The sequence below is a fragment of the Athene cunicularia genome (genome assembly GCF_003259725.1).
Source record: "Athene cunicularia isolate RWA chromosome 4 unlocalized genomic scaffold, athCun1 chr4_part3, whole genome shotgun sequence".
In the NCBI taxonomy this organism is placed as follows: domain Eukaryota; kingdom Metazoa; phylum Chordata; class Aves; order Strigiformes; family Strigidae; genus Athene; species Athene cunicularia.
Window position 1 is genome coordinate 23,478,052 of NW_020799100.1, and position 21,868 is coordinate 23,499,919.

The 21,868-nt window shown below is 48.8% G+C and overlaps 1 protein-coding gene across 4 annotated transcripts; it reads left to right on the forward strand.

The window, feature by feature from the left end:
* The first annotated feature begins 1,148 nt into the window (after positions 1-1,148).
* On the forward strand, positions 1,149-21,642 carry LOC113479946 (rho GTPase-activating protein 20-like). 4 transcript variants are annotated; one of them, XM_026848372.1, is made up of 16 exons: positions 1,183-1,256; positions 3,337-3,443; positions 4,604-4,686; positions 7,359-7,529; positions 8,096-8,245; positions 9,803-9,844; positions 10,592-10,676; positions 11,569-11,646; positions 12,369-12,435; positions 14,404-14,592; positions 15,048-15,223; positions 15,728-15,889; positions 16,968-17,077; positions 17,888-18,077; positions 18,701-18,818; positions 19,368-21,642. In XM_026848372.1, exons 3-16 carry the CDS (start codon positions 4,607-4,609, stop codon positions 21,083-21,085), a joined length of 3,336 nt encoding a protein of 1,111 aa, XP_026704173.1. In that variant the 5' UTR covers positions 1,183-1,256; positions 3,337-3,443; positions 4,604-4,606; the 3' UTR covers positions 21,086-21,642. The 4 variants fall into 4 exon arrangements, with proteins under 4 accessions (XP_026704175.1, XP_026704174.1, XP_026704173.1 ...); XM_026848374.1 differs by lacking the exon at positions 3,337-3,443 and having other exon boundaries at positions 1,149-1,193; XM_026848373.1 differs by lacking the exon at positions 3,337-3,443 and having other exon boundaries at positions 1,159-1,256.
* The last annotated feature ends 226 nt before the right edge of the window (positions 21,643-21,868 follow it).

The window sequence follows — 21,868 nt, forward strand, 5'->3', positions numbered from 1 at the left end:
CCACTGAAAAATGGGCCTTTGCTGGGTTCAGTTGATTAATAGCAGCGATCCCCACCTGCTCTGACACAACATACCAGTACTGTGCTGAGAGCGCTCGCAGAAAGAGAGGGTTTCACAGGATTCATCCAAGATTGAGAATAATACCAGTGTTATTGGCTCTGAACAATCTGTGATGCTCCAACTAATCAAAGACATTGCTGCCCCTGTTTTGCACTCTCTGACTGGGCCTTTAGCAACGTAAGCCTCCCTAACTGATCTGAGTGTCAGCATGGAATCAATTCAGAGCCCATGTTTATAAAAATGTATGTAGTTTTTTTAAAGAGTATGTGATACCCATTCACCACCTTCACAGCTAGAAAGTGGACTGTGTCTAACATGGGGAGAATGACACTGACAGCCAAATGTTTCACATAAATGAGTAACAGAACGTGGAGCTGAGAGCATTGGGAGAAGCCGATTTCCCTTGGCTGTGTGAGCTGGTGCCTGCAGCCATGCTAGGGACGTGTTGGTCGAGTCGCTCCACTCAGTGGCATGCAGAGAACCCACGATGAAATGTCGGGGTGCTGAGAATAAGGGGAGATCTAAATGAACTCTCTCCCTATTTGATCTTACTGCTTTTAACCCCTCTGGGTACAGGGAAGCCAGCCCAGTGTCAGGTCTGAAGTCTGAATTGCTTTGAGAGAGTCTTCCAGTAAAATGGAGGGCGGGCTCTGGAGGAACTCTTCCTGCCACACAGGATCTTAAAGCTTCCTGCCAGGCAAGTTTCCATTGGAACACGTCCTGAATTCATGTCAGCTTACCCACCCAGCCCCATGGTCTGCAGCTTTGCAGCAGCCCTATCATATGGATTAGCCCAGAAACTCTTTTAAGTCCTGTGGATGTGCCACGTCTTTCTGTGCAGGTGGTCCTGCAGCCTGGCGCTTGCAGGTGGCCGAGCCAGCCAGCCCTTGGCTCCTGTCAACTTGCAGCAGCTGCTAGGGTCAAAGAAAGCACATGGAGGTTTTGAAGACACAGTGCATCGATGTTTCTGAAACAAATATTTCAATTTATGTTTTGCAGGAAAATTGCACTGTTAAAAAAATGTTGTTTTCATTTCTGAATGTGAACTAAACCAAATGGCAGCATTCCAGCACCAGTCATTGCAAGTTTTGACCAGCCCTTGACAGAAGGAAAATCCACCCTCTTCTAAGCAGGTGTCGTCATTTTTCGGCTCCATCCCACCTTAACTATCTGAAGAATAACATTCAACTGCAGAGGTCAGTGGGGGGAAAAAAAACCCGCTCATGCTGGCCAGGCGAGCCGATAATGTAGGCCATACATGGGTTTGGAATGAGGGGTATTAGACTCACAGCCTCCCCGGTGCCAAGAAATACACAGCTAAAATGGGCAGCTCAGAGATGAGTAATGCACAAAACCGGTCCACAGCGTTGCAAGTGCTCAAGCCCTTTCAGAGTATGTTGGGTAAACGATTATCTGTTTCCATGGCATCAAAACAGCACACAGATGACGCCAGGTCCTGTTGGCGGTTCTCTGATTCCCAGGCCTGGTTAATGTGAGCTGGACTCCCGGCAGGGGCGCTTCCTGGCTCTGAGATGGAGGGGCAGAGCTAAGGCCCCCTCCATCCCAGGCAGTGCTCGTGGGAAGGGCTGGGCGAGGCTGCCGAGGGGTGGCAGGGCCCGGGCACCGCGGCTGCTCCGGAGAGCTCCGGCGTCGCACAGAGGCCTTGTGGTGTTCCTGCTGTGTCGGGAGAGGAGAGTGCTCTTTTGCAAGAAAACCGTAAAACTGTAGACCTTGGAAGCATGCAGGATTCAGAGCACATTTTGGTGGCACTGGAAGAACACTCAAGGTGTTCAGAGGCCGCTGGACGAGGAGAGTCTCTGAAGGAAACATCATTCACATGGGTGAGCCCCTGCAGACCAGAATTGTTTAAAATGGGGTACGCAGCTAGGGTCTCCCATGCAGGGAACTGTTTGACCTCGCAAGGCTACTGAAATCAAAGGCAGAACAATTTATTATTTCTCTATTAAATGTGCAAATTAGGATGTTAACTGTGAAATGATGCCAATTAGTTGTGTCCTGTTCCCTCAGTAAGATGCCACTCGTGTGATCACCTCAGTGATGTCCTAGGCTGGCTAGGGTCAAAGAGACTTTGGCTAAGGGCTTGGAAGGCAGTTTCTGGTTTGCCTGGAGGCTGTTTGGCTGTTTGGCATCAGGCAACTGGATCTCTGGGCAACGGATGATACCCATATTTGGTTTGGGGATAGCATGTGTGCCGAATACCTTGTGTCCTGTAGTCACAGCGTCTCCCTGGAAACCCAGGGCTGTGTCTTTGTGAGACTCCCACAGGTAGCCCAGCGCCTGCTGGAAGCGGTGCCAGTGAGAAGGTCCTCAGACTCCGCTGGAGAAGTGCAATGGGTGGGCAAAGATGAGGCTTCTCGGAAGGCACTGCTGCACCGTTCAGTTACAGCCTGAAACCGTTCCGAACCATCGGGAGAAGAAATCTACCGGTGCAGATTCTCAGATATCCACCCTGAAATTTCCTCTGAGTAAAATATCCTTCTACACCACGCCCACATCATGGGTGTCATTGGCACTCCTTACCACCTTGTACCACAGAGAAGACTCGTTCTGGGATGGCTAAAATACTGCTTTATGTACAGTGAGGTTATTATGTGCTGTAGGATTCTTTGGCACAGAAGATACTGTTATGTGCAAGGTTTTCTTACAGTGCCACTCAAGCTGTTACTACAATGCCCTGGCACGAAGATGCATCGGACTGTGCTGCTGTGACCTTGGCAGCAACAACCGGCTGGAGTTCCCCCCAGGCCACCACACCCATCCTCTCCTGAGATACAGCATGACTGAGGCTCTGCTCTGCTGTGTTTTGTAGGAACATTTTACCCTATTAAGGCACCTCTGAAAACCAGATGTTCTGTTTTGGTCAGGACTCTCTCTTTTTAAAACAAACATTTTTGAACTGATGTTATTTTTATGTAGTTCTCTCTGTGAAACTTCCGAAGACAGATCTTTGCTTGGCAAGGTCGTATCAGGGAATGAGGAAGAAATTGCCATCTATCTGTCACTGTCTACATATATACATGTACTCAGGGAATCTACTTAGAAAGCACTTGCAGATGTTGCAAAACTGAATATTCATGTGTTAGGAAATTGCTTTATTGCGCTTGGGAGTCCCACTCCCACTTTGAGTTACATGATCATGCGCTCTTTTTCACAAGGTCATCTGTGCTTTGGAGGGCTGGACCTGATCAGGCGATGAATCAGGAGTCTGTGTTGTAGAGAGCCCTTGCCTAAGAATTCCTTGGTCTTTTGTCATAGAATTCAAAGGTGTACTGTACATGAAATGGGATGTGAGGAGGAGTGCGCCTTCCCTGGCAGCTGGACTCCACCCTGGCCTCTGCCACAGATCTCCTTTCTGAAGTGTTGTAAATCACTTTCACCAACTTTTGAAGTGGTCACTAATCCCTTGTTCTTAATTTCTGGGGTTTCTGGAGACAGACTTACAGCCATGCTGAGTGCCTGTAGCTCCAGCAAAAGCAAGCAGGAGGAGTGTTTCAAACCAGCCCCACAGCCAACCTTTTGTCTGCTTGGAAAAGCCCAGCCCAGTGTGCTGAACACCAGGCACCCAGATTCACTGTAATCGCTTTGTTCTTGTCCTTTCCATCAGTGAAAAGAGGACAGTACCTTCCTCTTAACATCATAAGAATGTCAGGATATTGTGGTTGTAAGGTACTGAGCTGTAATAGCATCGTGTACTCAGAGATGGGACTAATGAGCTCACATCCAAGGAATAATTCTGCATTCAGCACAGAGTTTGAAAAGTATATGGTTAACAAAAGGGACACGCTTTCTCCGTAGGATCTCTCCTCAATCAGCAATCCTGGTTTCTTTTATTCTTAGGATATTCCATATTTTGATATGTTCAGAAGTCAAAAGATCAATAATTCTCAGCAAAATCTAATCTTCACTTAAAGCTCTAATACAGGCAAATACTGAAATTAGAAATGAGCCATGGGACAGATTTCTCCATGCTTACTAAGGAAGAGCCATTGACAGAGATACAGGTGTCCTGAGGTTACACTGCCTGGAGAGGGGCCTAATAACAGTATATTTGCTGAATCTGTGAGTCATAGAAAATGAAGACAGAGAAAAATCTACTAAATAGCCTCATCCATTTCTTCAGCCCATAAAATAGGGCTCCCTACAGTGTTTTATGCTGTTCATAGCTTTGTCCACTCCAGTTTTAAATTGGATTTCTATCCCTTTCCTTAACAAAATCTTCCATGGCATGAGTGTTAGGAAGTTTTTCCTGACCTTCAGCCTGTAGTTTTTTTCTCTGTATTTTGGCTGTGAAAACTGGAAGCTTTTCAAGTTAGGAAAGTTTTAAACGTCCCACATAAATGTGAGAGTTGACAAGTGTTTTAACAATAAGGAAGGGGAAGGAGGTGTCTGAAAGCACAGATCATGGCTCTTGGTGTGGAGGTGTCATGAGTGTTAACTAGATAAAAAGAGAACTTGTAGAGTGCAGTGAGCAGAGCTGCTTCCAAGGCGGCCAGGCTAACTGGAACGTCTTTTTGTCTTGCAGAAGATGAAGCCCATAGTCCAAAGACGACGATCTACCCCTTCTGCCATTACTAAAGCTCTCAGCAAGTCAAAGTACCATTCCAGGTAGGGGAAGTACCATTCTGACTCCTTTTTCTGCCTTTCTGCCTATACGGACTGAAATCAAACTGGTTTTCAGATTCATTTAATGGTGTTGAGGGCAATTTGTTTGTGGACAGTTAAGGAAGAGTTTCTTTGTTACTGGAATGACATGGTGTTCAGCAATACAAGCTGAGGGGACATTAGTATTATGGCATTTATCTTCCCAAGTAACCACTGTGTGTTCTGAGGCCCTGCTTCCCATGCAGAGGCTGGGCATCTGCCCGCTGATGGGAAGTAGTGCATGAATTCCTCTTTTTTCCCATCTTATTTTCTCCCCCTGTCCTGTTGGGAGGGAGTGAGAGAGCAGCTGGGTAGGGGTCTGGCAGCCAGCTCGAGTCAACTCACCATGCAAGGCTGGCTGGTTATTTTCAGTGCAGATAATATAGAGATTGAGGGAGCTGGGAGTGTTCAGTGTGAGGAGGAGGAGGCTGAGGGGAGCCCTCGTCCCTCTCTGCAGCTCCTGACAGGACATTGCAGACAGGCTGGGGCTGGGCTCTGCTCCCAGGGGATCAGGGACAGGACAAGAGGGAACGTCTGGAAACTGCCCCAGGGGAGGGTCAGGCTGGGCAGGAGGAGAAAATGTTTCCCAGCAAGAGTGGTCCGAGAGTGGAACAGGCTGCCCAGGGAGGGGGAGTCCCCATCCCTGGGGGGGTTTCAGGGCCGTTGGGATGAGCTGTGGGGGGATGTGGGGTAGGGGAGAACTTTGTAGAGTCGGGCTGAGGGTTGGACTCGGTGACCCCGAGGGGCTTTTCCAACCTGAATGATTCTATGATTCTATACTAGGACTAGACATCTGATGCCTGTTATATCCAAGTTTAAATACACCTGGACAATGTAACACAGTGCAGACACCCAAGTAAAATCAGGTACAAGAAATGGTGTTTAAGCTCCTGCTTTTCTGAAACGTGTGTGGGGTCAGTGTTGTAGGATCATTTAAAATAAAGTACAGGAATGATTTTCATCTGGTTGTCTTCTGACCAAGTTATGTGGCTTATTTGTCATTCCCACCCACCACCTTCTAAAATGCACTAAAAAAAAGTAGAGAAACAAATTCTTGACTTTATTTGGCTGGAGAATATCCCATGAGGGAGGGAAGCTTTAAACATTTCTCTTGATGGATTGCTCTGGAGGGAGCTGATACAATGCCATCTTTGCTTAGGCCACCAGAGTATTGATGAGATTTTTTTTTTTTTTTTGCTATCCTGTGTTGTGTTTACAAAGCTGTGTAACTCCTCCAGCTTTAGGAAATCCACCGCTGAGATTGTGAGATGGTGTGGCTCCCACTGCTCAACTGACGCACATGGAAAGTTTTTAATATCAAGTTTAAAGGTGATTTAGCTTCTCACTTGTAGAGGCAACAGATGCATAAGCCAAAAATTCACTCGTTGGTGACTGTGGAGTGGAGAGGAGGGAAGAAGGATTTTCTGCTTGCAGGAGTGCGGCTGTTCCTGTAACTGGGGGATGATTTTAGAAAAGCAGCTACTGGTTATCTTTAACCTCACTCCTGTGAAATACACATAGCCCAGTTATGAGGCCAGTGGAAACTGAGTTAAGACTAACAACGTCAAAAATATTACCTTTAAAGCTCATGTGGTTTCCCATTTTTTGCATAGAGACTGCCCTCAGACTAGACTAGTATTGCTGAGGGGTGGGTGGAAGGTAAAGCTCCTCCACGTGCATCTTTGCCTGCAGGCAAGAAACACATTTTTGTCTGTGTGTAGAGACAGGAGGATTTCTGGTTTTCTCCTATCTGCATAAATCTAAGGCCGTGTCTCGGAGGTTAGTTAATGCGGTCAGGGTCGGGCACGTGAACATGGTCTCTGAACAAGGCTCAGCAAAGAACCATCACTTGTTCCTTCAGCACAGGCCATCTGCAGAGCAGGGGCAGACCCAGGCAGCAAGGGTGGGACCCCCTGTACTGCCAGCATTGCTGACCTGAGCCAGGGGCAGCGCTGAGACAGTGCTGGGAGGGTGCTGAGAGGCACGAGGGGAGATATGCACTTGGCAGAGCTTTTCCAGCTGGGAAGAGCATAGAGAAGGGCTCTGGTTTGATCCCAACAATGGCTTGTTGACTGCAGACAACATGCAAAACCAGCCAGGTTTTCTTTGGAAATGGTAAACACCTGTATCAATCTCAGTAGAAACAAGATGCTGGATAGCAGCCAGGCAAGCCAGAAACAGATGGCTGGAACTGGATGAGTACGTGCAGTTCATTTTCTTTGTGCTGCAGCCCCTGCATTGACAAGCAGTTCAGTACGGGTGGAAGACATGCACTGAGATGGCAGTCCCTCCCCACGCCAGGCTGAGCAGTGCCATGGGTTTCTGTGTTCTCCTCGAGTCACAGCTCACACCCATGTGCAGGAAGTAAGTGTTTTACCTGAGTGAGAGATTACTCAGAAATTAGTATTTCAGCAGCTTAACCTCCCCAGATTTGGGGTGGGCATTTTCCATCTGTCTGAGGCTGGTAAAATTGATTGGCCAGAGGCAGGCAGTTGCAGTTCATAATTGAGAGCAATAGGGGCAGTGCTGGGAGCAGTAGGGGGCTGTCGGGCTGTTCCAAAACAGCCTGTGTCCAGTCACAAACCCCTGTGAGAAAAGCTTCTGATAAAGTCTTACAATTTTTCTTCCTCCTGCAGGGAAACTACCCTTTCCTCTTCCCATTCTGACAATGGGCTGCCAAGTGGCCTGTTCAGCAGCCCAGGCTCCACTTTCATCCTGGACGAGCGCGTACAGCTAACCGTGGGCCTGCAGACCCAAGAAAGACATCTGATTTTGTTCAGTGATGTGCTGGTCATCGCCAAGTCCAAGTAAGAGGAATTTGCACTCACTCCTTCTCCCTGGTATGTGCTGTTGAAGCTATTTGTGGAGCAGACATCAAAACAACTCTTCTTTACAAATGTGGATCTAAAATGGGGCATCTCCCCCTTCCACCTCCAGAAATTCTTCTTGGTATTAATGTTTCGCTCCATTTTCCTCAAGGAAAAGGCTGTCTAATTGGTTATGCGGCTTCTTGGAGAAATAGCATGAGGACAAGAGGCAGTAAGGACAGAAGACTGCGTCCTGGTCTGGCTACTTCTGCCACACATAAATTCAGAGCTTAGGTCACTCCAGTCTAATGCACAGACAGTAATTAGCCTAAATCACCCTTACCTGCATTGGGGCTCTAGTAGATCACATTGCCCTAAGCCACAGCTGTCCCACTGCAGGCACCACCCCCAAAATCCACTTGCAAAACTCCCTTGTAGTGCCTTCACGTGCCTGGACATCTAGATCTGGGGGACTTGTACATCCATATAGTGGAAAGTGGCACAACCAGACTCTGAAAGTCTAGATGTTAGTATCTGGCCTAAGAAATCCGTAATTTGAATTGCAGATCCTCCTCCAGCCTGAAGCTGAAAAAGCAGGTGCATCTGAGTGAAGTGTGGACTGGCACCCATCTCAGCGAAGTGACAGAGAAAAAGATGGGTCCTGAGAATTCATTTGTCATCGGCTGGCCTACCACCAACTATGTTGTCACCTTCAGGTATCTCATCAGACACCAGACCTCCCTCTGCAGCCTGGCAGCTGCCTGAGTCTCTCCTGTGTCAAGCAAAACAAGGACTGAGGCTACAGAGCCCTGAACTCTACTACAACCCTTGTCCCCATTGAGTAGAGCACTTCCACTCAGGCGGCGTGGTAAAAACTTAGATGTTGGGAGACAGTCACCTTAGAGAGATATCTGCCATCTGGTCCCTGAGAGCCTTTCAGAGGCCCAACCCTTGTGAGCGTTGTTATAGCAAGGGCTAACCCTGCTGCAGAGCATCCTGGGACATCACAACCAAATCTGCTGTAGCAAACCAGCTTGTGCCATCATGTAACCTACAAGATGGTGTTTCAGCACCTGTCAGCAGCCATTTCTGTCGGGGATTAGCCCTAGTCTGAGAATTTTTCATTACAGAGGACAGGTTAGTTATGTCAGTGAAAAGTGCCAAATGGCCTTATGCCGAGACTAAGTCCTTTATCCACCCCATGTGGGCAAACCTTCCTCCTGCATTTGTCTGCAGTTGTCCCAAGCCCACAGCAGCAGGCTGTAAAATGGAAAGGTTCTTCAAGGTGGGTCTGCACAATCAGCACAGTCCAGAGCTTGCTTAGCCCTTGCTAACCCCAAAAGCAGAAATGGAGGGGAGTATGGAGCAGGCTAGAGAATAGCCCATTCCTACCCAAACACCATCTCGAAGGCTGGCCCAACGTTGTGCCTGAGCTAATAAGGCTCACTAAAAAGCAGGTGAGCTTTTTGTTACCTGGAGTTCACTCTAGCCTGGATAGATTCAGTCTAGAGCTGGTATGTCCACAGGGAGCTCCGGGCACTGCTGGCTTAGGCACCTCTGCCTCATCCTCTCCTGCAGAGCAGAGAGGTCAGCAGTCTTCCAGGGCTGCTCTGCCCTCGGGGGTCTGCTGGCACAGCTAGGAGGGGCTGAGCTGCCCTGAAGCTTTTCCTTCCAGGGGCAGCTGCCTTGGTGGAAAAAGAAACGGGAACCATACCATGGTTTCATGCATGCTGTCTTGTCATTTCCAAGGGTCAGGATGGTCTGTCCTGGATGATGCATCCCTGGTCAGGATTTGTGCTCCGACACGCAGCTGCCGATCATGTCTCAGTCCAAACTCAACAGCAGTTCCATTGCCTTCACACTGCTGAGACCTGGGTAACCCATGTTGGCAGCAGAAGCTTCTCGGAACAGCAGACACTGGGAAGGAAATAATAGGAGAAAGAAAATAGCAATTAAAGGTCACTGCAAAGATAATAAGGGCTCAGAAGATGAGTTAACTCCAACATCACAGAAAGATATTTGTCCCTTAGCTGAACGCTCGCCATCCTGGGCAGGAAATGTAGTCTGGTTTGTTGCTGGGATTTTTTTGTTACTGTTATTTTTGTTATTCGTTAAAATAGGACACAAGCAGGAAAGGACTGTGCTTTTGTTCCAGGGCTTTGCAGGAAGGAACTTTGGCTTACAGCTATATATAAATGAAACTGGGTAGAGTTTCCAAAGGCTGTTACCCACTCAGCACTTGTTTGATGATCTGCCTCCCTTTTTGTCTTCAGCTCAGCTGACCTGAAGGAACGATGGCTGTCAGCATTACTGTGGTAAGTGACCCTCCTTTCATCCTCCTCCTGGGTGGTTCCTGTACAGTCCTCAGAGAAAGTTGTCATGCTAGGTGTCAAATTGCCCTCTGATCTTCAGCACATTGTCTAGCTACTGTTTGAAAAATCCACCTTTGAAACGTGAAAGTAGAAGCCCCTGGGTGAAAGCAAAATTGGTGTTAACAGTCCAGAAAAGATGAAATCCACCAGAAGCTAACATTGTTGGAGCACCATTTTTCCTTTGGAGCTGGAGGCTGATAACCACTATGAAAATGTCACAGGTGTTACTGATTCTTCAGATGTTTTCTGATTCGAACTAAAGTTTGTATTTCATGGCATCTAGAGGCTACATTTGTTTCTTTTTCATGTTAGGTTTTTATACGGTTTCCCCTGACATCCAGGCAGAAGTGTTTATTATATAGCTACGGAGAGGGGAAGAATTCTCCTCATTTGTGGAGAACAGTAATGATCCTAAGGATGCTGGAAGGTGTTATGCCAGACGCATCTATCTGCATTAAAGTACTGCCATGTGGGGTTTTGCTAGTCTGGGGCCTCAGGAAAGGTAAAGAAGCCAGTAAGAGCATGTGACCATGCTATGAACATTGCATGTTATTGTAACTGTCGTAATTAATCTGTATTTATTATAGTGCCAAGGAGCAGGTCCCTTGGACCTCTTGGATCAAAATCTTAGAGTCCTTCTCAAGTTTAGTTGGGAAATAATATTCCATCTCCCTTTCTTTGACTTTTCAGGCATATCAATGAGGTCAAACAGAATGAATATCTGAAGAATCTAACCCTTCAGATCTTTGTGCTGGGTGCTGACAACTGTTCTTCTGTAAGTAAAGCTAAGTACCTGCTCATCAGACCAATGCTACGTGGAGGTCTGTGGGGTAGGGTTGGGAAGGGAGGGCTGTGCTGCTGCTGCTGCTATCCCTGTTTAAAATTCAAGTCCCAGCTGTAAAGGTTTTAGAGGGTGTGCATCTGAGCAGCTGCATCCTTCCCGAAGCCCACTCAGAGAGTTTTGGTTTGGGAAATCAGGAGGTAGCCAGACCCTTACCAAAGAGCAGTCAATTCTTAAGATTATTCTTTGCCTCTGGCTTCTTTTCTCTTTTCCTTCTGCGTCACTTCATAATTGGTGATGGTTTGTGGTTGAGTGCCCAGTCATTCCCATTTTCAGTGCAGTAAGTTGAGGATATTGATCATGAAAGTCACCAGTGTGTTCTCCTGAACTAATTTACTGGAATGTGTCCCAGTCTCTTCATATTCATAGCATACATTTCTAGGTTTCATGCCAAGCTTGGTGGGTCACATTGAGCTCCCAGGGACTCTTCTCTCAGGGAGCGACCCCAAACACTTGTGGTTTATTAACGTTGTGCCATGTGCACCCTTGGAGTGGCAGTGGCACCACCATCAGTCAAATACTGATGGGATCAAATACAGCATCTAATAACCACCCACCCTGTGATTTCTACCAGATGAAATGCTTGGATGATATAATAACCCGTGATGGAAGTAGAAGAGAACAGTTTTCACAATGTATAGCCATCACCCTTAATGATTCCACTGTAGTTCAAATTAGTACAACTTCTCTAACCATGAACATTTAGTGAAGACAGTCAACAGACAGATGAGTGGCTTTTTATCCAGATTTTCAAGCTACAAGAAACTGCAACCAAATTTCATGCCTTCTTATTAGCTTCCCATGTTTTCTCTGCTTTCCTTTCCAGACTGCTGCAGTCAGTGTCTCCAACGTGGAAACCGCAGAGAGTGTGATGAAGAAGGCCCTTCTGCAGCTTGGACTTCCTGTAAGTGGCAGGTGCACAGTCTGCCTGATCTTAGCTAAGGAAGCTGCCAACGTCTGGCTTACTGGACAGTGCAGCTGTGGAGAAGTCTAGATGTGCTGAACCTAACCAGTAAGGCATTAATACTCTCTGGCCTGCAAGATGAATCTATTTGTGTGGGTGCCAAGTATTAGAAACACAGACATGCTTAGATGCCTATATTAAATTCAATCTTTGTATAATAAAGTCATTTGGATTTCAGAGGTGCTTGCAATCCAGCATTAGCCAAGCTTGTCAAAGGGTTATTAATGTGCCCATGAAATACTGAATGAATCAGTGGTGCTATCAGATGGGCCTTGCCCATTGCAGTAGCCCAGTCTTCCCCATCACAGTCTTTGACAGGTAGCTTTGACAGTGTTCCTGTAGTTTAATACCAAGGAAGGCTGTGGAACACAGTACTAAAATAGTATGGGAAACCACCATCATGTTGGTTTACGTCCTGCTGGCTCTTGGCCTTTTTATCTCCTGAGCCTTTCCCCCTCCACTCCGCATCGGGCAGACTGACCCCGAGCGCCATCCGCCCCGGCCTGCTGGCTGTCCTGGAGACACCCGTGTGTGTCAGGCTCCTCGGCCTCTCCGGGCGCTTGTGGCTGTCTTTTGCTGTCTGAGCGGAGTACAACCTCGTGGACCCTCACCCTGGCCCACTTCACCTCATATTTTTCTTTTCTCTGTTCCTCAACCGCCAGGGCAGGACAAGTGAACACCACCTCTGGGTGATCTCAGGGAAAGATGACCCTGCTTACCCTCTCATTGGTAAGAGCTCTTCATTTCCCCTCAGTCCTGGCACCACAGGAACTAGTGATAAATGGTACTGGTGTGTGTGGCAGAGAAACACCTCAAACATTGCACTCTCCACTTAAAAAAGCAATGGTCAGGGGACTGTTGCTGGTGTGAGATGTCACATCAAGCTGATGTGAGATGTCACGTGGCTTTTCATCTTTCAATGTCTTCCCACACACCTCCCTTTCCCAGGCAAATCTGGATGGGAGCCCGTGATGCTTTTCAGCAGATGCTTCAAATGAAAGGGAGATTTTTAGGCTGGCCTATGCAGTGGGTGTGATTCAAGGGTAGGACACGCCTCGAAGCCCAGTCCCATCCCCAGGGCTGCTGGTATGAGCTTGCAGGGCTGCGTGCGTGGAGGCTGCTCAGCTGTGCAGGCTTCTCCTCACAGCCAGCACTGTGGTCTGGGGCAGCCTCAGCCCAGCTTCGTTGCCATGGTGGAGACGTCCAGGGATGTCCCTCGCACAGAGCAGCCCCTGACACCTCCTGAGCACTTTGCCTTTGGGCTCCATCAGAAGCAGAACAAGTTGCTGCAGCTTGGTGGTCATTCAGCAAGAACATGCTGGGTCCAGAGGAAAACACTGGCAGCTGAAAGAAGTAGAATTTTTAGATGGTTCATTGGTGCCTTTAAAGCCCCTAGTTATGAAGTTAACATGTTTGTCCTACTTTTTGGGTATTTATTTAGTTTTCATTGCATTTCAGTTCACAAATAAGGAAACTGTTTTCCACGCAAGATGTCATGTCATATTAAAAAACAAATTTGTTGCATATGGCTCCTTAAAGTTACTGTCCTCTGACCTGCCACCTTAATCCCGTAACGATCTGATCTCATAGGCACACGTGGGCCACTTGAGGCAATGCCTTTGCAGGCTGTTTATTTGAAAACTTTCCTTTTTAACAATTTGTGTTTAGGTCTTAGAAACTTCTAAGGCTTGAGGGAAAGTAGGTGTGTATGTAAAGGGATTTGAGGAGAGTCACAACAGAGGAGAGTGCTGGAGATTTGCAGGAGATGATTTCAGAAATACAAGCAGCATTTTCAAATAAACTACTGAATTTTGTCTGTTAAGCATTCATCACAGAGATCACCAAAGGTGGAATTTTTCCAATAATAATATTTAGTTGTGGATTGCTGGCAAAACCAAGACAGCAAAATACAAGATTAAATGTACATTCTGCCAGAGAGGAAGCAAAGAAATACACTGATTTACCCAGCATCTAAACCAAAGCTGTTAGATGCATTGAAACTGCTGCTTACTTCTCCGACAGATGTGTCAGTGATGCAGCCACTGCTCAGACCCTATAGAACACTGCTTAGTTACGCTGAACGAGTAGTCTCTGCATTAACTCTGCATTGTGTTTTTATTGATATCCCAATAAATACATCCCCAGGTTCTCCAAGGAAGTTTATGCATGTTGGCTTATTATTAAAGAGATCTTGCTCCAAAGACCATGTTGTTGTAGTAAGACTATTCTGGGGCTATTTAGACTGCAGTTGTTTGTTTGTGGGTGTTTACTGGTGTTTTCCAAGTCGTCATGGCACATGCTTACGTTTTGCCTGCATCCAGTACCCAGCAGACTGTGGGAGTGAGCTGGCTCCTACCCAGAGCCACGCTCGCTGTGCTTCGTTAGTGCGGCAGGCCTGTGAGCCTGCTCGTGAGGGCGTAGACACAGGTAATATTGCTTTGTGGCATGATCTTCTGGGGAGCTGCTAATAAAGAGTGGCTGGCCAGGCTCAATTGGATGAACTTATTGATCATATATATGCATAGATGTGGCCCCCTTTAGTCCGCAGGTAGAGGCTTTCAGCGGCATTGCTGAGGGGCCCAGCTGCAGTCGGAGCCGTTGGATGCGGCCTGGCCACTTCCTCCTGCCCAGATTTGGAGCTGTTTTCACACAGCTCTGCATCCTTGTTTGCTTCTTACACAACTCTTTGCTCAACAGGGCATGAACATCCTTTCAGCATCGCATTGAACTGTCTCCGGGACTCTGCTGACCAGCAGCAAGGCACCAACAATAACACCCTCCTGGCTGACGGGACAGAGGCTTCCTTCCTCCATCAGCTCCCAAAGGAAAAGCAGTGCCAGTTTGTCCTGAAGCCCAGGCTCCAAGCTCCCATACAGCTGAGAAGAGGTAGGGGCTGCAGGGGGGCCTTAGAGCCAGGCAGAGACTATGCTGCTTTCCACAGCAGTGACAAACTTATGGCATCCTACACGTGTCCCAGAGTTGCTGACCTGAGCGTATGCAAAGAGGAGGAGATTGCAGAGGGGCTAAATTTGTCTGTGCAGATGTTCAGAATGAGCTTTCAGTCCTTGATTAGCTTTCAGTTGCAAGCCATTCGTAATGACTTGGACAGCAAGGTTCCCTGAAGAACAATGACTGAGTAAGAGTTTTGCTGATGGTTTTGAGAGGAACAAGTGGTTTCGGGGCTGTACGTTATCTGACCATCCCTGTTCAGTGTGTAGTTACTAAGCACACGATGGCAGAAGGTCTTGGCCTTGTTGGCAGCTCTGCCTCCCCTGTGGACCACTTGCTGGCCAGTAGGAAGCACAGACAGGTGTGTAACGAAGGCCTGTCTTTTCTTCCAGAGTCACTGCAGAAACACACCAAGAGGAAGAAGTCCTTGATTGACTGGGCCCTGCGGCGCAGCACCAGCACCCCGACGGGCAGCCCTCCCTCGCAGTCGCCCACCACCCCACGGAAGCTCTTTGGCCTGTCTCTGTCCTCTGTCTGTCCTGACGGGATCCTGCCCAAGCCCATCATGGTAAGGAGCAGCCAGGACTGTTCATCTTGACATCACCTTGATGTTAGCCCAGGATTTAAAGTCACTTGTGGTATTTATGAGGATTGGATCAGGAAGGAGACCATCATTTGCTTGTGATCAGATCTAGCTCAGTAACAGCAGTGAGAGCACCCCTCTCCTCTGTAATCTTGCCACTTTATGTCCATCCTGTCTCAGGGGGTGTCTCCAGTCAAGTCATCACACACTGACAAGGGGCAGTGTCAGTGGACTGGGCTGCACTACACAGCCTGGACCTCCTTCACTGCAAGAGTCCACTGGGCTCACATGTGTCACAGGATAAGAATACCCACATAAACTGTACCTGCAGCTTAGCTGACAGGCTCTTGTCTCTGGTTAAATCATGTGTCTGTCCTCTTCCTGGTACCGACTAGGTCTTACACAAATTAAGTTATAATGGGTGAGGTATAATATACGGACAACAGGGTAAACTGTTAGGCTCTTAAGTACAACTGGGCTTTCTCTTAGGATATGCTGCTCCTGCTGTACCACAAAGGGCCCTCTACTAGGGGCATTTTCAGACGTTCTGCCAATGCCAAGACCTGCAAGGAGTTGAAAGAAAAGCTGAACTCTGGAGATGATGTGCAGGTGGATGGAGAGTCTGTCTTTGTGGCTGCTGCTGTCATCACGGTATGTTTGGCCAAGTAACTCAGCTGTCAGGGCTAAGGGTACCTTCCTTCTTTGAGGAAGCAACTTTAAGGAGTCTTTATGGGTAGGGAAGATGGGGGGGGGAGCAGAAAACATTTTCCAGCAAGGCACATTCTCATTTGGTCCATCTGTGTGCACAGAGGTGTCTGCCGGGCCCCATGGTCCTCAGTTTCATTTGCAGATAGATGCAGTGGCCCTGAGGCCAGTGTGTTATTTTCACCTCCCTGTATAAAAGAGCCTCCAGCAGGCAACATCGTGACATCTGCCTGCAGGATAACCATGGTATCTATACAGAGCCAGAGTCTGGAGTCAGCAGGACAGATGCTGCACTGCCGTAGTGTGAAGCCCTTTGGTGGTGGCAGCACAGATGCTCTGTGTCCTTTGGACACACAGGGGAGACTGGGGGAGATGTGGGAGGACACTGAAGTGCTCTGCACCCCCCAGACAGGCCGTGCTCAGAGGAGCTGGCCTGGGCTGTCTAGACCCTGAGCCTTCACCTTTAATCAGCCAGCATGCAAGAGGGAGAACAGCTGCCAAATCCAAGCAGAGGGGTTGTGGTGAGTGGGGATGCAGCATGCAATAAGACCAAGTTTTAGTGAGAAAAAGCCTATCTTTTGCACTGGCAATTAAATCCGGTCAAAACAATTCACGTACCTAAAGCATCAAAAAACATCCCTGTCTCTTGCTCTTGTTAGCCAAATGCAAAGGCTGTTGACTGGGAGGATATTCAGGCACTTTCCAATGCAAGACATATATTATTAGATGGTCCCCTGAGGAAAAAAACCCAGCAGTCTTCATAGCTGAGAAATGTTTCAAACAGAGCTATGGGCAGCCTCGGGGGCGAGTCCTTTGCCCTCTCAGCAGAGCTCAGCCTGCTGCAGAGGAGTGGCAGGGCCGAGGGAGAGCCCGGAGGAGGCGGGGAGGGAGGAGAAATGTGTTTGTGTCCTGTCTTGTTTTATCTTGTGCTTAATATGAATAAACAGTGACTATATGCATCGTGAAACCACAACAAGGAATTCAAAACTGACCAGACTGCTCTGCATATATATATTTAATTCAGGATTTTCTCCGAAATATACCTGACAGTGTTCTATCCTCAGACATGCACGGACTGTGGATGGAAGCTGTGGACACAGAAAATCGGGCACATAAGATTGAAGCTATCAAAAGGTTCGTAAAAGCCTTTGTAAAACCTTCTTCTGGTGGGAGATGGGGGATCATACAGCCCTACACATAGACTTCATCTTCTGGGAGACTCCTGGTAATGCTCCAGGCCACAGTACAGCTATTGCTGATGGCTGGAGTCACTGGTCAGAACGTTCTCCTTTCAGAGGTCTTTTATGAATTGTTAACATTTCTGACCCCAAAAAATGTCATTCGAAAATTCCTTTCTGATGACCAGTTCAGGTTACCAGAACCAGTGAACTGAAAAAGTACAGTAATTCAGCCACCAGGAGTACATCAAATGTTAGTGGAATTAGATCCTTAACAATGGTAACTTTTCTCTTATGTGCACAAAATGAAGGTGATCATCATATTGGGAGTTAGAAGAAATGGCCCCATCAGGATGGTGACTGGGACCTTAAAAACAGCTTTACTGCCTTGAAGCTGCTGCCCTGAGCAGGACTGTCCTGTGCAGTATATCAGACCTCTTCTTGTCTGTGGCTCAGCTCAGTGTTTGACCCTGCCCTACGCCTGGGCCTGCTCCCTGCACTGTCCTGCATCACGGGGCCCAGAGCCTCGTGCATCCCCGTGGGCTCTGGACACACGTCCCTCAGTGCCGCCAGCTCTGACCAGGCGAGCAGGCAGGATGGATGTCAAGTTGTGGCTCTCTCAGAAGTTGCTTGAGGGGAGCGACAGAGTCTTAACTTTATTATCGAATGCAAAAGCGGGGAAAAGCCTTGGGAAGCACCTTCTGGTATCTGAAGAGTGGATTTTTGTGAACAGCCCCATTTTCCTTTGTCCCCACTCTCTGAACAGTCTGGTCAACCAGCTTCCAGAGGCCAACCTCATCTTACTCAGACACCTCTTTGGAGTCCTCCATCATATTGAGCAGAACTCCAGCGTGAATCAGATGAATGCCTTTAACCTGGCTCTTTGCATAGCACCCAATATGCTGTGGCTGCCAAGTCCTACTGGGCCTGAAGAGGAGAGCAGGTCTACAAAGAAGGTAATTGCTCATGGTTTAGCCTCACACCGCCTTCCCCTCCTACTGCTTCTGACGGGCACTCGTAGACTAGAGGAAGGCACAGGGCCAGTGACAGCACTGGCTGAGCGGCATCCGGGCTTCATCCTTTCCCCCATGCAGCTGTGTCTGTGCTGGAAGGGGAATTCATCTACTCAGTGTGTCCAGGGTGGAAGGGGAAGCTGTGGCTGCTTCACCAGAGCGACATCCCGTGTGGTCAGGCAAGCACAGGAGCAGCTGAAGTTAGACACTGCCACGTCAGCCTGGTCTAAAGCCATCTCATGGAGGCAAAGTAAGGAACAAACATGACAGTGCATCAGAGGGAGGAATGCTTGCTTGTAGCTTATGAGGTGGTATCAATAGTAAGGAAAATTGTAGAATGTGCTGTACCCCACTCACTGTACCAGTTCATGTAGCTCACATTCTTGCCCCAGGTGTAGTTCATAGAGTCACATTGCCACATTCTTAACAGCTCCTTCAGCAAAATGCTCTGTAGGGAATTACATCATTGTCCGAGGAAGAGGACCATTCTGGGGCTGATTTGACTTGCTTTGTACAGCTGGCTGCATTCTCCTGAAACTGACTCTGTAAATTCATGTCTTTGCCAGGTGGCCTTATTAGTGCAGTTCCTGATTGAAAACTCAGGAGAGATTTTTGGAGGTGACATTGCTTCCTTGTTTCAAAGACCAGACAAAAAGAAGTCCAGAACCTCAGAGGAATCTCTGGGTAAGTCAGTGGTGCTGTATCTTCCAGAAATGTTTAACATCTTTGAACAGGTAAAGTCCTCGTGCAGAAGAGTTTGCTTTCCCTTCATGTCTCTTCCAAGGAAAAGCATGGAAAAACAATTGGGTTGGGTTTTCCCTTTGCCTGTCAGGCAGAGGCAAGGGCAAAGCAGAAGGCTGAAGTACAGCACTTGAGACGTGCCCCTGAAGATGGCTCTGTCTCTGTGGCTGCTGTTCAGCCTGCTCTGCTCTCACAAGGGTCTAGCGTAGCCTTGGCAATGCCATGTCCCAGATTGAGCTAAACCAAATTCTTGAATGGAAAGAGATGGGGTGGTCTCTGTTAAATATCCTGTGAATACAGGCCAGTGGTGAAAGCTCAGGTCTTCAAGCCAGAAATTTTGGTACTGTTCCAAGTCCTGCTCTGGTCCCTGTGAAAATAATGGATCATCTTTGCTTTTCCATGGACTTGATAACATTTCGCTGCCATGATTGTAAGATACCATATGGAGTTAGGAGTCATAGGCAACAAACTGACTTGTGTTCTCTGTCCCAGGCGTAGGCTTGACTCAGCATGACGATTCCTCTGATGAGCTGGAATTTTCTGCTTGTGACCCAGAAGGACCAAAGCACCACCTGGTACCTGAAACAGATGCCATTTTTGGCCCATCCAGCGGCTTGTTACTCGATGAGGACCAGGAAGACTGGGACTTGTTCAGCGAGATCACAGCCTGCTACCAAAGCAAAGCCCGGAAGAACACCAGTGTGGACAGCTATGACCTCCTGGAAGAGGAGGGCTCCTTCTGCTCCCTCGGCTCCATCCGCTCCCTCAGCCTGGCCAGGGACCGGTGCTCCTCGGAGCCCAGCGTCTGCCTCAGCTCCCAGCCCGCTCCCAGCCACGAGCCGGTGGCCCGGCAGTCCAGCTGTGACGCCACCATCATGCGCAGCCACATGGACTGTATCCACCGCCTGCGGCAGCTGCAGGCCGAGAGCCAGAAGCTGATTGACGAAGGTCTAAGCCCTGGGGTTAGTAAGGCCAGGCAGAACTTGTGGCAGTCACCTCAGACCAGCTCTAGGGTAAAGAAGCTCAGCCTTCAGAAATCCAGCCTGTCCAACAGGTCCAGCTTCTCCAGCCTGTCCTCTACCACCACCTCCCCGTCCGCCTCCTCGCTTAGCTCCTTAGACAGTGCCTTCTCCTACTGCTCCGAGTCCTCAGCCGTCAGTCCCACAGACATCTCGGCCCTGCCCTTCATGTTCGGCACCTCTGCCAGGCTTCATGCTGTGTCCCCCAAGATTGCCAAGAGGGCCCCGAAAGAGTGGCACAAGTCCTTCACCTCTCCTGTGCCTTTACATCCGTGTGACCTGGAAGGTTTCCAGGGGTATGAGCCCAAGCCTGTGGAGAGCACTCGCTGCTTTGGCGAGGGGAGGAGGTGTCCGTCGGTCAGCGGCGCTGCTGCGGGGAGCCCACGAACTGGCGGTGACTGGGAAGAAGAGGAGGGACAGCTGAGTTGTGCGGGGGGCCCTGGCCCAGGGCTCAGCAGCCAGGATTATGCCAAAGAGTTTGAACAAATGCCAGAGCTCCCAGCTGCCAGCCCAACCGGCAAGAAGCCCCCAGAGGTCAGCCCCCAGCAGCACAGGGAGAAGGCAGTGAAGAACATAGCAATCAGAAGCGTTGCTGCCTGCCCGCCAAGCCAGGAAGGCCTGAAGCGCACCAAGATAACGTTTTATGTGGCCCCAAATACAGAAAGCTCTTGGGGGCTGCCGGAGGATGAGGAGGAGGAGAGCCCCACGGCGAACAACAGCAGCAGTGGGCAAGGCCTGCCCAAGGGCTTGCAGACTGTCCGAGTCCACATCCCCCAGACAGTTTTCTACGGGCAGAACACCCCCCTGGTCCTGCAGTCCATCTCCAGGCGCTGCCACCAGGAGCCGGTGATCCCGTCCCTGCAGGCAGAGCGCAGGGGTAGCCCCCCCCGTGCCCCCACGCCCCAGGAGCCGCAGAGCCAGCCGGTGGAAACAGCGCAGGCGCCAACCCCCAGCCAGGGCTTCAGCACCTTCAGCCACACCATCCGCATCATCCTCCCCACCTCCATTCGGAACACTGTCAGGGAGTATTTCAAGCACGATGAAACCCAGCCCTGTCCCACGGCCGAGGCAGAAGCGGTGGAGGATGAACTCCTTCGGAGCAGGGAGCAGTGGCTCAGGGGCCAGCCTGCGGCAGAAGCGGGCACAGAGGAGCACAGTGCAGTGGCCTTCGCAGAAGAGACCTTTGTCTAGGGGAGATGGGTGTGGAAGAACTGAGTATTTTTTTGTGTATGATGTGCAGCAAAATGGAATTTGTAAGATATGATCAGGGTGTGAAGAATTTAGCAGGCTCCATGGGGCAATAAGTGTAAAGTGACACTCTTGTGTATGTAATGTTGGGGTTTAACAGTCATTTTGGCTGGGACAGGGTGGGGGGCAGGGGCTTGTTTGTTTTTTTTTCTTTACACCATTTTTCTACAGCAGAGATTTCACTGGCTGGTGTCTAGGGGGCTGAACGCCACCAGACTCTCCCTGCCTGTGAATAAGCTGACCTACAGGGTCTGACTTTTTTTTTTTAAAAAAGCTGTAAAGGAGAAATTCTTATTTTCTTCAGCCACTTGTTGCTGCTGTGTGTGGATGTCCAGGGAGCTGGGACAGCTAATGCTCCATCAGAATTAGTTAAAAATCTTTATGCTTGCACAAAATTCTCCACTGTTCACCACCACCATTCATCCAGAGGAATACCCTTCACCTCCATCCCAGAAAGTGCTGCTGCTCCTCTCAGCTCACCTTGGTCTATCTCACATGTGGTCCACCAAGCAGAGCCCAGAGCCCAGCTTTCACTGGCAGATTGCATGTGTAACACTTTAACCCTGAGATATTGCTCCCCCCCGCCCCCAAGTAATTGTGCATTAATGCTCTTCTCATACCTCCCCCCAAGCTAGCATTTGACAGAGCCACAGCTACTACAAGGATTTTAACACTGTCACTGTGGCAGGGCTATGAATGTTTGTCTTCTTCAGTGTCCTCTGGGAG

Coding starts and splice junctions, on each gene's coding strand:
- LOC113479946 (XM_026848374.1), top strand. CDS start 4,607: ATGAAGCCCATAGTCCAAAGACGACGATCTACCCCTTCTGCCATTACT. Junction 4,687..7,358: donor AAGTCAAAGTACCATTCCAG/GTAGGGGAAGTA, acceptor TTCCTCCTGCAG/GGAAACTACCCTTTCCTCTT. Junction 18,078..18,700: donor AGAGCAGGTCTACAAAGAAG/GTAATTGCTCAT, acceptor TGTCTTTGCCAG/GTGGCCTTATTAGTGCAGTT.